Here is a 15249-nt window from a genome sequence, read left to right as displayed (position 1 = left end):
TAGTAGGTAGTCCTGAGCAAGACATCCAATCCTGATGGCTAAACTCCACTAAGTCACTCAAAAATAAGCATGATGCATCCTTAGAAAGATCGCAGATAAACATAAAGAGAAAGAGCTTTTTGGAGCTTTTCAGAACTAGTCCTGCTTGCAGTCTGACCACCTCCAGGTCTGATCAGACCATCTGAGTGTTTAAAATCACTAGGAACAAGACCCTGGCCTCATTCCTCTATGGGGCTGTGTCACCCATCTCTGCTCTGAGAGACAATGCTCAAAAATTTAAGTGCTACTAGTTCATCCAGCGCAGCCTCTCATCTCACAATGCTTTCTAAGAATACCCTGCCTCCTCAAATCCTGTATCTGATCTATGCTAGCAGCTAAAGGTGGCTGCATCAGTCCCAGCCTCTCTGCAGAGCAGACCTAAGTAACCAGAAACACTGAGCAAACGAGGCTCCATGAACAGCTACAGCTCTTGGCACACCACTTCTGGAGAGAAGGCAGCTCTTCCTAAGGGCTCAGGCAGACATCGCTGTACCACCCTTGCCGAGTTTTAGTTGATCGTTAGGGAAAAGAGTTTCCTACTTTATGGTTAACCTTTTCTAGTGCTATTTCAAGTGTCCATTAATGATATACACCTACATGACAAGAGACAAACAGCCTGTCCTTTCTACAGATGGAGAAAAAGGTATAAAATAATTAGTCACACAATAATTTAGCTCTTATCTCAAGGCTGAACATGCCTGTCTGCCTGTTATCAGAGACAATATTCCTTTACCTTAAGCTTTCATTCTCTGTGAGGATATGCAAAACCAGGTCTGAGATCAGAAAAAGAAAATTTCAAGTGGAATGAGAAATTGTCCCAGTAGTGAGTTATTTTCCCACCATGCATGACTAGATTTTTTTTTTTTTGGACCAGATTTAGTTTTAGTTCTCCTCCCAACTAGCAGTACTCTGACTCATATGGTTACAGATCTGCAAGTTCAAGAAGGAAAGTATTACACCCAAAGTTTTTTGGGTGGTTTTTTTAGTGGCATATCGAGGAAATAGGTTTACCCTGCATATTACCAGTAAATTTCCATTCACAGGTGCAATCTCAATCAATTTTTCACTGGGCATATAGGCTGAACACCATATGCTTTTAGGTGACTGCCTGACACTCCTTCAGTAAATCTTCTGGGTTTCACACTCAAATGAACTGCCTGAAACAAAAAAATCTGAGTACTCACATGGGTGGAGCACACACTGATTTGCTCTTGCCTAATGAATTTGCTGCTCAAGGCACCATAAGAAGTTTCATCCCGTAGCTAGAACACAGCAAGAACTGTTTTCTTGACTAATCTATGCTAAATTGTCAACTTCTTCCATTTCTCCTCAAAAAGACTCATTTTAAAGACACTAGGAAATCCTTACTTGAAAGACTTTTTATTCACTCTTGTACAGGCTCAAACCTGAAGTACAAAGTAGGGACATTCAGTAATTCACCAGATCAGGAAGGGGATTAGCTTCCTGCCTTAGAATAACATTTTCAGAAGCTGCCTCAGATAGGAGGTGCTGCAGACAGACTCTAACACCTTCAATTCAAGTCTAGCAGAGTTCTGTCTGCTCAGAGCATCTGGAAAAGGGTGGGTTCAAGAACTTGACCTGGCATCCCCAGCTAGGTACTGAACTATGACTTATAAAAACAATCAGTAGCCTTAAAACATTTAAGTTTTTCTTGGCTTTGCCTTTTTTTTTTTTCCCCTGTGTGAAAAGATACAAGCATGTGAAGTTTTTCAAAACAGTAGCAGCTGACAGTTTTAGCATAGGGGAATGCTTTCAGGAACTTTTGACTTCTTTCACCACTGGTTTTGCACTCTTTACACCCCTGTATCACAGCATACAATTTATAGAAAAAAAACCAACAACAACTTACCTATCTCAAAGTACAGTAAGGACTAATTGAAACTCAGGATGCTCTAAGATTCCCAGCATGAAGATTATCATGGTAACAAGGTCCATACTAGCAAAGAAGGCATCCTCTCGATCTGCCAGCTATAGGGTAGTGAATTCCACCAGTGACAAGGCAAGCTGTCATTCTCACACACCAGTAGGTCAAAGCAAGCCCCAGCTTGCACAATACTGAGCATCAGCTTCCAAACTGGAGAAAGAGCTGGCTTCCTTTCCCTGGGTAAATTCTGATATGATCTGAGACATGCCATAAGGATCACTTTTCCTAGTGTATATAAGGCTATTGGGCAGTTACCGAAAGGATAAGATCACTAAAGAGTTAAGCTGAAGAATACAGACAGACAAGATCTGCAGAGAACATCTAACTGATGCAGGAAGTAGAAAAGATTAGACTTGTATTTATTTGAGCCAATCCCTATAACATTAAAGCAAGTAGTCACGAGGACAAATACAGGCAGACACTGCATCTACAATCATTGAGATTCATGCTTTTTTTTTTCCCCCCCTACAGCCATCCATGTTATGTTATGTTTTAACTTAATTATGTATCTCCTCCTAGCATTCCTCCTCCCACAAGCATTTGCTCAGAGCTGTACAGATTTCTCTTAAGTTAAATTATTTGATCTTGTGGTCTGCTGTAACACATTATCCATTTCCCCCAGTCGTCCACATTTTCTTCCTTCCCCAATTAATCTGAGATGAAAATAGGTATTTTCTTCACTGAAGACCAAAGACTTGCTGTCATTTGTAGGATAATTATTTGACCATGATTTATTTCTCTAAACAGCAGAATCCTACTCCTGGATCTTGCATCACCTTTTGCAACCCTAAATAAATCCATTCCCAAGCAATGCCTATGTCTTTAACCTGCAAATACACAACGGCATTTGGTCAGCTCACAGACGTGTTTATCTTACAACAATTAAGGGTCCGTAACTTGCAATTACACTCTCTGCGAGCACTCTAAGCATGTAAATGTATCTTAAAGAAGAATTTAAAAAAATCATATTTAAGAACACCTTTTGTGGCCAGAGCAGAACAAATCAGCAAGCGTATCTACTTGTTTAAGTTTAAACCTGACACTAAAGTACTGCATTGATGCTCAGCATTACCCAGTACAGCAGACACTCTCAATCTATACTATGATTTTTAGAATATTTAGACCATCAGTTCTCTCTCTAGCACTCAAACTCACAAAGCATGTACTACAGCAGAAGCCTGAGCAACTTGAAAGCACAAAGATCGCTGACAAAACAGCATTCCTGAAGTATCTGAACAGGCCAAGTACCTGCATCTTTATATGCATCCCTATAGGATCCTTCACTTCTAGATAGTTGCTAAATACTGCTGTTCGCCTTTGAAGGTATTTTGCTGGAGAAGCTTCCCGTAACAAAGCAAAGTGCTATCAAAGAAGGCATTCCCTCATCATATCTTGGGGGGTGTAAGTATTTATCTCTGTATGTCTGGGGAAGGTTGAGATATGAAGATCGAATGTTGCTCCTCAAAGTTATACCTGAAACCAAACTAAATCCTGTGGCTTCAAGATCTAGCTCTGCATTTTCAGTATGTAACACTGCAAGGCAAAGACACGGTTGCAGCACGTGCTACCTGGTGCCTGCCTGGTTTTGTCAAGGCAATTACAATAGCACAAGTACCAAGCTTAATAGGTAATTATCCTCACCACTGCCACAGGCATTGCAATGCTGCATTTTCCCCACTCTTTTAACCACGCTGAAATTTCTGTTTGCTAGGAGAGGCAAGGCTAGCCCAACAAAATCCATGCCTGCCTCCCGTTGCCTTCCAGGCAACATAGAAACATCAGATAATCCAGCATATACCATCAGACCCTGGTGACAGACTGCTAAGTGCCCCTATTTGGTTTGGGATATAAAAGATCCCAAGAGAGGATGCTTTTGGGGTAATGCTCAGGTCTGGGGTCAAGTAAACCCTGATTCACTTCCCACAAGTGGGGAAGGCACTGCTTAGCTCCCTTGATCATAAATGAGATGGTTTCACCTCCATTCAAGTCCCTCCACCTACTGTTCCCAGTTCTTAGTCATTGCCTCCTCAGCAGCCCCCTTAAACCATCTGTTCTCCCCAAGTCAGAGGTGCCTTGTTTTCTCCATGAAGAGCAATGCAGCTGTCCTAGCAGGGCTGAGCAGCACGCTGCCTTGGATCAGACAACAAAAACACAAGGCACAGACGTTTATGCAGCCATCTGAGCACAGCCTAGTGCTTTCAGTTTGTCTTGTTCGTAAAGCAGAGATAACAGTAATACTCCCACAAATCCAAAGACTTGTGTAACAGTGCTCTGAGATCTTAGATCTTAAAAAAACCCCACATTTATATTTGTTATTTTCACATGGCAGAATAAGTGGCATGACCAAGAATGATTTTACAAACAGCTTTGTGGGCTGCCCTGTACATCCCTCTTTTCAGTCCTTTGGGCTCTCTCAAGTCAAATTAGCACATGCCACACGCTTTGTTCTTTTCATCTGACCAATTTTGCTGGCACTAGTGCCTGCTCTAAAACCTTCTAATTTAAGAAAGGTGGCAGCAGGGAAGTAACAACACCATAAGAATGGACTAAATGACCCCTGAGGTCCCTTCCAACCTGAGTTATCCTACAAGCCTATAACCACACCAACAGGAAATGCCTGGAGCTGACCGGATTAACCTTCTTTCCAGTCCTGGGGCCCAGGATAAACCAGTCTGCGAAGAGATGTGTCACCTGTCTGTCTGGCTTCTACATGGCTTCTCTCGTCTCTTCAGTGATTTTTAACACCATCAGCTGGTATCCTAGTCACCATGCTGAGTCTCCGGCAGCAAAAGCACACATAGCAGCCACACTGACATCTGGTATTATAAATACAGGCTCTGCACTGTTGGATAATCTGTTAACAGCAGAGTAAGTGACACTGGAAGAGTAATTAGCAGCAACTAGTAAGCCATTGCATTCAGGAGGGGGAAAAAAAAAAATATTTGTTTGGTATAAGACATGTAACTAAACATTGATTGCAGTCAGCATCACTCCTTTGTGCTTCGAGGTTTCCAGCATGTGTGGGATTCAGTGCTACTGCAAGGTGCCAGCAGCAGCCCAAGGCTGAAGTCCTATATAGCCACAGGCTGGGTCTGGCAGTGGGGGCAAGCGTGCTGCCCTGCTACATGAACAAGGCTTGATGACAGTCTGAAAGGAGCCCCACAGGTACTGAGCAGGGAAGCCAGCCCCGGCAAGGCATCCAGCCCCTCTACTGAAGTGTCCCCATCAAGCACATCAGTCAGTACCAACTGCACCAGCATTTGTCCTTGCACAAATTTCCATCCTCTCAGAGAAACTCATCAGCGCTCAGATTTGCTGTGCAGTGAGCAGCTGCTGAGCGAAAGCTGCACCACCATCCTGGTATCAAGCTCGAGCAGTGACATATGTCATGTCCACACTACAGCAATAATTGTATTTGTACACAGTAGGTCTACACACTATTTTTTCTTATGCCTATTCAAACAAGAAAACAGCCCCATCACAATTATGTTGAGGAGCCATGCTTCTGGATACTATTTCCATAGCTTCTTATCATGGTTTCCAATACCCACACAAAAAGAAAAGAGACTATGCATTACAGCAGGGCCCCAACATTATTTTAACAGGATTGGGTTTTGCAGCATATACACATACATTCTGCGGTAAGATGTCTCATGTTACCAGTCTCTATACTAGCCAGCACTCAAGGGTATCAAATGGAAAAAGACCTCTTCCCTTTGACATATTTTCCATTTCCACTCCAATTATTTCCTCTAAATGCTTTTCTACAGACAGGTCTCTCAGCTTCTGCTCAGGGGACCCTTCATTATTTCATTTTCTAAAAGCCACAGCACTATAACTTGCTGCTAGAAAGACAACTGATGGGACACAGTGAGGTCACAAGTTCTCCTGGGACAGCAGTCATCAGAAAGAGACAGAAAACAATTTAATTCATTTGCTCTCAACCAGGCAGATAAAATCCCCAGCTCTCAACCGGTGCCAGTGGAGATGCACCAACGATTAATATACCTCCTTCTGTTTGCTCAGTCTAAAAGAGAGAGGCACCATACCCCAACACTCTGACTGTCCTTCAACAAACCCTCCTCTGGCCTGACAGCCATACATTATATATTACGCCACTGCAGCACTGACTGCATAGATCCTCTAAAAAGGATTTATGAGGTTAGGCTGCCAGTACTTAGAAAGCATGAAAACAGCAGAGCCAACAGGTGAACCCGTTTTGCTCACACTTTCCTATTTTCCCTGTCTTCTTAGAAAGCCACGGCACAACTACTTTTTCACTTTGGTGGTAGGAATCACTCTTTTATTCCTGTGCCTACAGACAAACAAGGGGATCCTGGTCTATGTAAAATGTGGCTCAGTAAAATATGTTCCTGCAACATCCCTGGCATGATTCCCAGCACCCTGGGGGATACTGCACGGACTGTTGGAAGTTAGCTTCCAACAAGGATCCCAAACTCTTTCAATGTTTATATATAGTGAAGAAATAAAATAATCTTATTCTGACCACGGTTTCTTTGCACGAGACATCCCTCCCTGTGCCTTCATCCTCACAGACACAGCACACCCTGCATTCGGCTGCTCAAGACTACCCTTGCACAAGTCCAAAATTTGGGGCTACTCGCAACTAAACAAGCAATTCATATGCACCGTAGACCCTCCAACAGTAGAAAAGCTTTATAAGCCATCCGGCAGCAAACAGCTTAAAAGAAAAAGTGGGGGTGGGGGAATGACATCCAATAGATGTTGTCACAAATGCAGTTTGCTGGAAGAGAATAACCCACGCAAGCATCTGACCAGGTATCACAGCAGTCACTGCTTCTAAAACAAGTCACCTGCAACTTGCAGGCCCCTCATAGCATAAAAAACCACTCGCTAACTAAAGCCTGTGTATCACTGAATACAATTAATTAACGAGGCCTGAGGAACAACCCCCCTCCCCAGGTGTTGTGTGTCCACACTGGAGCAGATAACCAGGCAGCGCAGTCTGCAATTTACTCAAGTTGCAGATGATGAATGCGAAGGTCACATGAAGGGAAGGCATCAGTATATTGCCTGTCACAAAATGGTAGCACCCAGGGATTTGAGCATATAGGAAAGAGATAACCCCGTCCTTCCTATAGCCTCCCCGCAGCTCCTGACATGGCATCCGCTATGGAGAACGGCAGGGCTGGCCTGGGGGAGGGGGATGGAGCAGATTAAACTTAAACACACACACACACACTCCCCTTTCCAACGACAACATCCATCGCCCCGCGGAGGGGGCACCCTGCCGGCCCCGCACGGCGGAGGGGAGAGGATGCGGCTGCTCCCCACCGACACTCCAGCCCCCCCGTTATGTAACAGCCGGGGCGCACCTCCCGGCGGGGAGAAGCGGGGGGGTGATGGTGGGTTTCCACCGGCCCCAAAGGTGCGGTAAAAGCGGGGACCCCGCTGCGGGAGATCCCCACCACCCGAGGCGGGGAGACCCCTCGCCACCCCCACCCCCCCTGCACCGCAGCGCCCGGGCGTCCCGCAGCGCTGCCCCTGCGCCCAGCAGCTCCGCCGGCAGCCGCGCTGCCCCTGCACCCCGCCGCTGCCCCCGCCGCCGGCAGCTGCCCGCGCACCGGCGCCTCTCCGCGCCCCGCGCTCGTCCCCGCAAGCGGCAGCTCTGCCCGCGCCCCGCGCTCCTCCACGCACCCGCGCTGCCCGCGCCCCCCCCAGCCCTGCCCGTGGCGGGGCTCCCCAGGGACACCCCCCCCCGTTACCTCCCGACGAAATTCTCCAGCACGGAGCTCTTGCCGGCGCTCTGCCCTCCCACCACGGCGATCTGCGGCAGGTCGAGGTTGGCGTTCTGCCCGATGGCGGCGAAGGCGTCCTGCAGCCGGTTGACCAGCGGGATGAGATCCTCCATCCCGCGGTTCCCCATGGCTGCGGCGCGGCACCGGCTCCTCGCACAGGCGAATTCACTCTACCCCTTCCCGCGACCTCAACCGGCGGGTAACCCGGCTCTCCCCTCCCCGGCCGGCGGGCACCGGCAGCAGCCCGCGCCCCTCGCCCCGCTCGACGCCGCCCGCTCCCGCCCGGGCTCGGTCCCGCCTCAGCCCGCCCCGCCGCGCCTGCAGGCACCCGCGCGCCGCCGCCAGGGGGCCCGGAGGCCGCGGGCGCCGCGCTGCATCCTGGGAGATGTAGTCCGCGGGCGGGGGCCGCCCGGAGGTGCGAAGGCCGCTTACCGCTTACACTAGGGCAGGGATGGCGCTGGGAACCGCCCGGCGCGCTCCCCCGGCACCGGCGCAGCACAGCCTGTCCCCAGGCCTCGGGCGCTGCGCGGGGCAGGTTGACACGGGGGTATGGCCCAGGCCCGGTCAGCGTGCCCCCAGGTTCCATCAGCCGGTACCTGTCCGTGAGCCTGTGCAGCTCGGTCCCTACCCCCGGGGTTCGGTCCCTATGTCCCTGCAGTGAGTCAGGATCGGGTCAAAGTACCCGTACGGTTCCTACGCGCACACACTTTGGTCTTTACACCCATCCAGCTCTGCCAATCCACCTGTGCAGCGTGGTCACAGTACCTGTACCGACGGTTGATACGCCCGCACGGGACGGCTTTGTGCTTTGTGCCACACTTGTGGAAGTGTCAGAATACAAGAAATACCCGATACGGTTAAATTGGAGCCTTGCAATAACGCTATTGCGTTTCTGCTGCTTCATCTTCATTCCAACATAGATGAAAAAAAGCATCAATTTGTGTTTATAGCTGCAAAACAAGAGATGTTGTTGCTATGTTTGTTTTACAGAAACACAAAGAAATGCTTCGTTAAACAGATTTTGGTTTTAAAAATCACTTGTCTACAACAAAGAGGAAACTGATTTTAGGTTTTTAAAAGGGATGGAGTTTTAATAAGAACATAGTGCAAGGCCATATTTGATTTGCAAGTATAGCAGTGAAAGCAAGTGTTCAGAAAAGAAGCTGATGGCTAGCAGTGACTCAGGAGGATGGAGAGTGCTGCATTTCAAACACCTCTCAGTGCGTGCTACCCAGTACTCTTGTTCACAGCTCAGAGAGAACCGGGGGTGGTGGGGGAAAGGATTAACAAAAAACTGCAACAGATTTTGAGTTGTATGTTTTGTTTTAAATAGCAACTTTGTGTTTATAATGATTCTAAGATTTCACAGATGTCCATCAAAAGTAATCCATGTAAAAATGCCTACCTGGGTGTACAGAGAAATCGGAACAACCACATCGAGGGGTAAATTTCCCCTCACTGTGTCAGTGAAGATGCCCAAGGAAAATGCCTTGAAAACATCACGAGTGTGCAGGTAAGAACACTGAAGGAAGGGAAAGGAGCGGCTCCATCTGTATGGGTAACACCATGGCAGGGCATATGTGGGCTGTTTTGGGGGCTGTCAATGCTATTTTTTCCTCTCAGCAAATTGCCCAATAACTCTCAAGAAACAAGCTTAAGAAACTCCATATAGACTGTGGACAAAAAATCTCTGAGCATCTATGCAGCCACTCTGATCATTTATGTTAAAGGAACCTGGAAGAAAAACATAAGGTTTTTTTCCTTCAGAAGTTGATACCTACTCCTTGTTAGAGGTCACCATAAAAAGAATAGTGAGGAGTATAAAAGACTTGAAGAATGGTATCACCTTCCTCCCTGAATCAGAGCTGATGCTTAGGAAGCTTCAGACCATGAGGATCTTTGAAGCTTTATTTGAGGAACCATAAGAAAAAAAAAATTGTTTTCTTCTCAGAGATTGCTATAGCCTGAAATTCACCCACACAGCTATAATTTCAGAGAAGGAGTACCTAGCTATATCACTGCAATCCTCTCACATAATTTAACAGCTGTACTAATAAGCCTTAATGGCCATGACCAGCCCCACCTGAGGCTTTTCCCCACATCTGTGGGCCCAGGAGCTCTATTTAAGCTCAGCCCAGGGCTATCAGTCCTTGATGAATTACAAACAGGTGTTAGTATGTGGTTTAGTTGAAGCCCTGGATGCTTATGGAGGCCTTGATTCTGGTTTAACTTGTAGGCTGACTCTTTAGCTCTGTCTCACTACTAAAGATGTGCCTGGTGATCACTAGATCTAATCCTGGCTTGTAGGTTGGTATCTCTGCTTAACATTGGATGTGACTCATTGTCATACTGTTACTTCATGATCTAAGCTTTTTGTTGGACACAGATGTTTTCTTTGGTCTGTCCTGCTTGTTTCCATCGGGTGCTGTGGGTTTGGGCCCTGACTGGCAGCAACTTTGCCAGATGCAGGATTGACCCTTTAGCTCCTGCCTACTCTTCCCCTGTGGAACAGCCCTACTCTTGCTGTTTCCTGATAACAGCATTAGCTACTCAGCTAGTACATAAAGTGACCTCACTTGGTCCCCTTATTGTCCCTTACCCCACCCTATGAATCCATACCTGCCTTTAATACTTCTACAAAAGCAACGATATTTAATTGTGACTATCAAAATTTTTTTGAATAGAAACATCAACCTGCGAGTTGTATACTATTCCCTGCTTAGCACGCTAAGCAGGTATTTTGTTCTGGGTAAACCCACTCCAGTCCAGGAACAATCATTCAGGTTTATATGAATTTCTGGAAAAAATAAGCTAATCCATTTGTTTTGAGAAAGGTTTGTGAAAGAATACTCAAAGTACAGTGTGTCAGCAGCTGATATTAAGCAGGGGGAATGGGGTTCATGTTGTGGGTTAAGGAACTAGTACAGCAGAAAGGCTCCTGTGTCACTTCACAGGTATTATTTCATATGTTCTCTGGGTTTATTTTTACATGCAACTTGTACTTAATTATTGGGAAATTTGTTCCTGGAGGGGTGTCTAAGGGGGTCCTTGGTCTAATTTACTGTGGTCTCAAAGGGTGAAATTGTACTGGAGGGACAGGGGAAGCTAATAGGGTGCTCTCCAGGTAGATAAAGGAAGAAAAGAAGTGGTGGAAGTGGTAAAAGCCTGCAGAAATGCTGGCAAATTATACATAGATTTCTCAGAGGATCAATATTAGTGTGAAACTGTAAGATGCACAAAATGTGCTCCTGCTTTGTGTCTTGCGGAGATGCTTGTAAGCAAAGGAGACCACAGCATCTGCTGCAGCGTTACCCCTACAAGAACTCGTTAATATCGTGGAGTCTATCTAAACACTTCTGCAGCAATTGTAATCGCTCAGCCCAGAGAGACACGAACTCGAGCATCAGAGACAGTGAGGCTTGGTTTTTAAGAAGCTTAGAAACCTACACCTCCCATTGATGAGAAAGAGAACTGCAGGCACTCAGAACCACTCCTAAAGCCTTCCATTTTCTCTCCAGCAAGAAACTGAGTTGCAAGGATGTTAGCAGCAAACAGGCTTTTGATTCTGTTATACCTCCCACCTGTGACTTATGCAGCAGCATGTAGCCGTTATAGGAGGAAAAACAACTATGTGCTCATCCTTCATGGGAAATACTGAAAAGCTGCCATGTCTGTGAAATAAAAAGGAATTTTATAAACTAGAGTGGACAGGGAAAATCTATTTCTTTCTACCTTGGTAGAAAAACTTAAGAATAAGCAAAGAAAAACAAGAAAGATGAACGATTTCTCCCCCCTCCCCCAGGTGCTATAAATATTTCTGGGTGTACTTTAATGTGAATCCCTAAAAACGCATGTGGGCATAACTATGTGTGTTTCTATGTATGGCTATCAACATAACGACAGTTTTGTACGCTGATTTTGTCACCTCATGCAAATAGAACTCCCAGTTTAGTTAGCATAATTAGAAATAGACACTTGAGTGCTGGATTCTGTCCCTCATTCCTTGCCCTTGCAAAAATAACACATCTAGTCCTCAGTGGAGAAAAAAAAAGAAAAAAAAAAGAGAGGCAAAAACGTGGAATACAATTAGCTTACAATTCTCCTAGTGATCTGCAAACTGTTTCCACCACTCCAGGTAGAGTTGTGAATGTTCAGGTCATTTCACAGTGGGTCATTAAGTGGATACTCCCAGTCCTTTGGGTTCTTAAAAAATGTTTATAAACACAGGTAAAAATTCAAATCGAATATTTACAAGCAGAGGTTAGAATATAAATTCCAGGAAGAATCAGGGCTAGGATTGTCACTGTCTGTATCAATATAGAATAGGTTATACAGCTGACAGTTAAAAAACTTAATTAAAATTAGCATCTTAAACTTACATGACTAGGTAAAGCTGCCTATAGAGATAGAAATGATTAGTATCTATTTTATAGGTACTTAAATGCTACTGTAGTAGCAATGATACCATAGTAACATCATTGATCTCTTGTGGTATCGGTTGCTCAGATAGAAAAGGTTTCTCTCTAATATTCCTATTGATTGGAAAAGCTATCTGAAAGAAAAACAACCTTTATTTTAAATTTTTCAAATATAGAGTTTTTCTCTGTAGAATAACATAGTAAAATGCTTCCTTTTCTGTTCTGAAACAGATCATTTGCTGAACTGGTCTGTGAATCCCTTAAAAAGGGCTAAAAGAAAGTAAATCTAGTGTGTATGAGACACTGGGTCAGGTTTATCTTTAGTGTGATTCCTCAGAAGCCAGAATATACATAATAAATCAACTGATGTTATAGTCCACAAGGAAAGGGATCTGGGCATGGATATGAGTTTAAATTAGTATTTCAGCAGCAACAAAGGTGAGTTGTCTGCACTTTCCACATCCAGTGAGATGATGCAGAATAGCTCCTGGAATGTATTTTACCTGAAAGTCACAGTATCTTAGTTTATATCCTGTGGGCCTGTCCTGCCAATCAAGAAATATCAGGAATAGGTTTCCAGAGCAATTGAACAAAGAATGGGTGCAAATATCCCTTAATGCACAGGTCATTTTGCTTTGGAATGTTGTGTGCTACTGCTTTCATATGTGTGAATACAGTCTTTCCCCAGATAAAACAGACATGGAAAACAGCGTAAATCCGGTAATTAATATTGGCTGTTGAGAGCAGGGCTGGTGAAGCCTGACTCATTCTTTCAACAGACAGGCCCCAAAAGCAGGAGGGAAAAGTACTTTAAAGCTCCATATGCCTTTTTCTCTAAGGAGTTTGGGAGGTTTAAAGACATTATGGTGAGAACTAGTTATATCCTAGTGAAATGAATGAGTAATAACACCATCCTTGCGGATTGCAGAGGAAATTGTGAGCACCACAGTATCTTGGTGCTGTCATAGGCACCGAGAAACTTGGATTTTTGAAAGCTATGTGGCTTCACCAAGCGTTGCATACCAAGCTGAAATTAAAACATACAACTGCACAGTCCCATCATGTACTGGAAACTAGAAATCTGTGGTTATCTGCACGTCTGATCTAGTCCCTGGAACAAATTCATATAGTCCAGCAAAAACGTGGCTATCTAATGCAATCCAGCTCCTGAATAAAAAGCATTCATATGGTCTGTCTTATTATCTGCCAAGAAATTTCATAACCCTGATCTAATCGTACAGAGGTGTAATGCAGGTTGACTTACAGTGATGATCCAGCAACTCCACTGATGGTAGTCTCTGTATTGCACGGTATTTTCTGGGTCATTTTCTTACCTTGAACTTCTTAATTTTTTTCATTTACTCTCATCAGTGAGACACAATCTTTGTGTAACCACCCTCAGCCTCGTGGATACCTGGGTTATTATTGAGTGATAATGTAGTCTGCGTTGTAGCACCATGTTTTACGGTTCCATGTATTCTCCCATTATGACATGCATTTAACATGGCATACTGAAGAGCCAGTTGCTTAATAATTGAAAGGGAGATGTTCCTTGCAGGAAAAAACACCTGTCAATAGATGGGAGGTCAGGATCTGTGTACCAATGCTCAGTGGGCACCGACAGTACGTACCCTTTGGCTGTCTGCTCAAGACACGCTGTTCTATTGCCTGTAATGGAAGGAAGGATCCTAGACAAATTTTCTGCACTGTTAACCTTACAACTCTACGACTTTCAAACTGAACAGCGTGATCAGCTGAATCTGGAACCTTCTCTTCTGGATTCAGTTAAACCATCTCCAGTAGGTGTGATGTTTATGTCTGGCACATAAAGGCATCTCTAAAGATCAGACTTTGGATCGTAGGTTGATAAAGCAGCATGTGTCTTCACTTCCTACAGCCCTAATCCTGACTTGTGTTGTGCATGCACAGGACCAAATCCATGTCCAGATTTGTGTTTAATGCACTGAATTGTAGGCTCATTCATCAACTCCCAAAGGCTGCTTATTTAATAATTTGTATATAGGACCCCACAGAAGAAAGCCCAGTCTTTGAGGGGAGCCTCTAGACTGTCAGAATATAATATCTAATAGTGAAAAAACTGTAGACTTAAGTTACATATCTCAGTAACATGGTGCTTTGTAGATGTCCAAATGTTACATACGAAGAATACTCACAAGAACTTTAGTGGTAGAATTAAGAACAGAACACATGGATTTCAGGTTTATATTTATTTATACAACCTGAATTCTGTCTTTTGCATGTCTGGCTAATATATAGACTAGCAAGACATTTGTAGGATCATAAAGCTTAACCCTCTCCCCCATCCCTACAAACTAGCCAGGCTGGTACCTGCTGTAACAACATGATTACAGGAGCAGAGGATCACTTATGCAAAATGATTTGAAAAAGACTCCACTTAGGTTTTCTGCTCCATGTGTGTATTCCCTGGGATGATACTTAAGCTTTGATGCTTGACAGTAGAACATTTTCTCTGTGTGCAGACAGCTGTGGCTGGATAAAGGACTCTGGGCATTAACATGGTCAGTCATTGATTAGTATGGATGGGCATCTCCAAATTGATTATTGTAAAATCAGGGTGGTATAAAAAGGCCCAAAGGAAAAATCAACATACGCTGCTGTGTTGAAAATTATTAATGCTAACAGTGTATCACCAGCAACTGTGTTCAGCTTACAATACTTTCAGCTCAAAATCAGTTCTGAGGCCTTTAATGAATCAAGTAGTCTTTACTGACGTGACTAATACGACTATAAAATAAATTATTTCAGGATGGATTCTCTGGAATGGCAAAGAGCAGAAATGCATCTTTACCCTTGCTAGGTTTAAAAGAAGATGAAATGACAGTCACAGTATATTTGCATACAGAGGCTGTGTGCACTGAACACTCCTGGAATGAATTAACTTACAGAAAACAGGTAAACAGGTGCAGCAGGAAAGATTTTGCTGCAAACTCACAAAAAAAAAAAAAAAAAAAAAAAAAAAGGATGGACCTGCTAGTCATCTCAATTTACAGCACTGAGTAATATTGCAAAAGTCCCTGTTCGTTTT

At 44.5% G+C, this 15249-nt stretch overlaps 1 protein-coding gene across 15 annotated transcripts in view; it reads right to left on the bottom strand.

The window, feature by feature from the left end:
• DNM1 (dynamin 1) overlaps window positions 1-8055 on the bottom strand; it is a 70164-nt gene extending 62109 nt beyond the window's left edge. For 10 of the 15 annotated variants that reach the window (XM_074923496.1, XM_074923495.1, XM_074923484.1 and 7 more), the window contains exon 1: window positions 7732-8054. In XM_074923496.1, coding sequence (XP_074779597.1) covers window positions 7732-7892 — 161 coding nt within the window. In that variant the 5' untranslated portion in view covers window positions 7893-8054. Of the gene's footprint in view, window positions 1-7731 lie in introns of all 15 variants that reach the window. The other 5 variants (XM_074923499.1, XM_074923501.1, XM_074923498.1 and 2 more) reach the window with 1 other exon arrangement.
• Between the last annotated feature and the right edge of the window lie 7194 nt (window positions 8056-15249).

This window comes from Athene noctua, chromosome 20 (assembly GCF_965140245.1).
Source record: "Athene noctua chromosome 20, bAthNoc1.hap1.1, whole genome shotgun sequence".
In the NCBI taxonomy this organism is placed as follows: Eukaryota; Metazoa; Chordata; class Aves; order Strigiformes; family Strigidae; genus Athene; species Athene noctua.
Note: the sequence above shows the minus strand (reverse complement) of the source record. Positions and strands in the feature narration are given on the sequence as shown.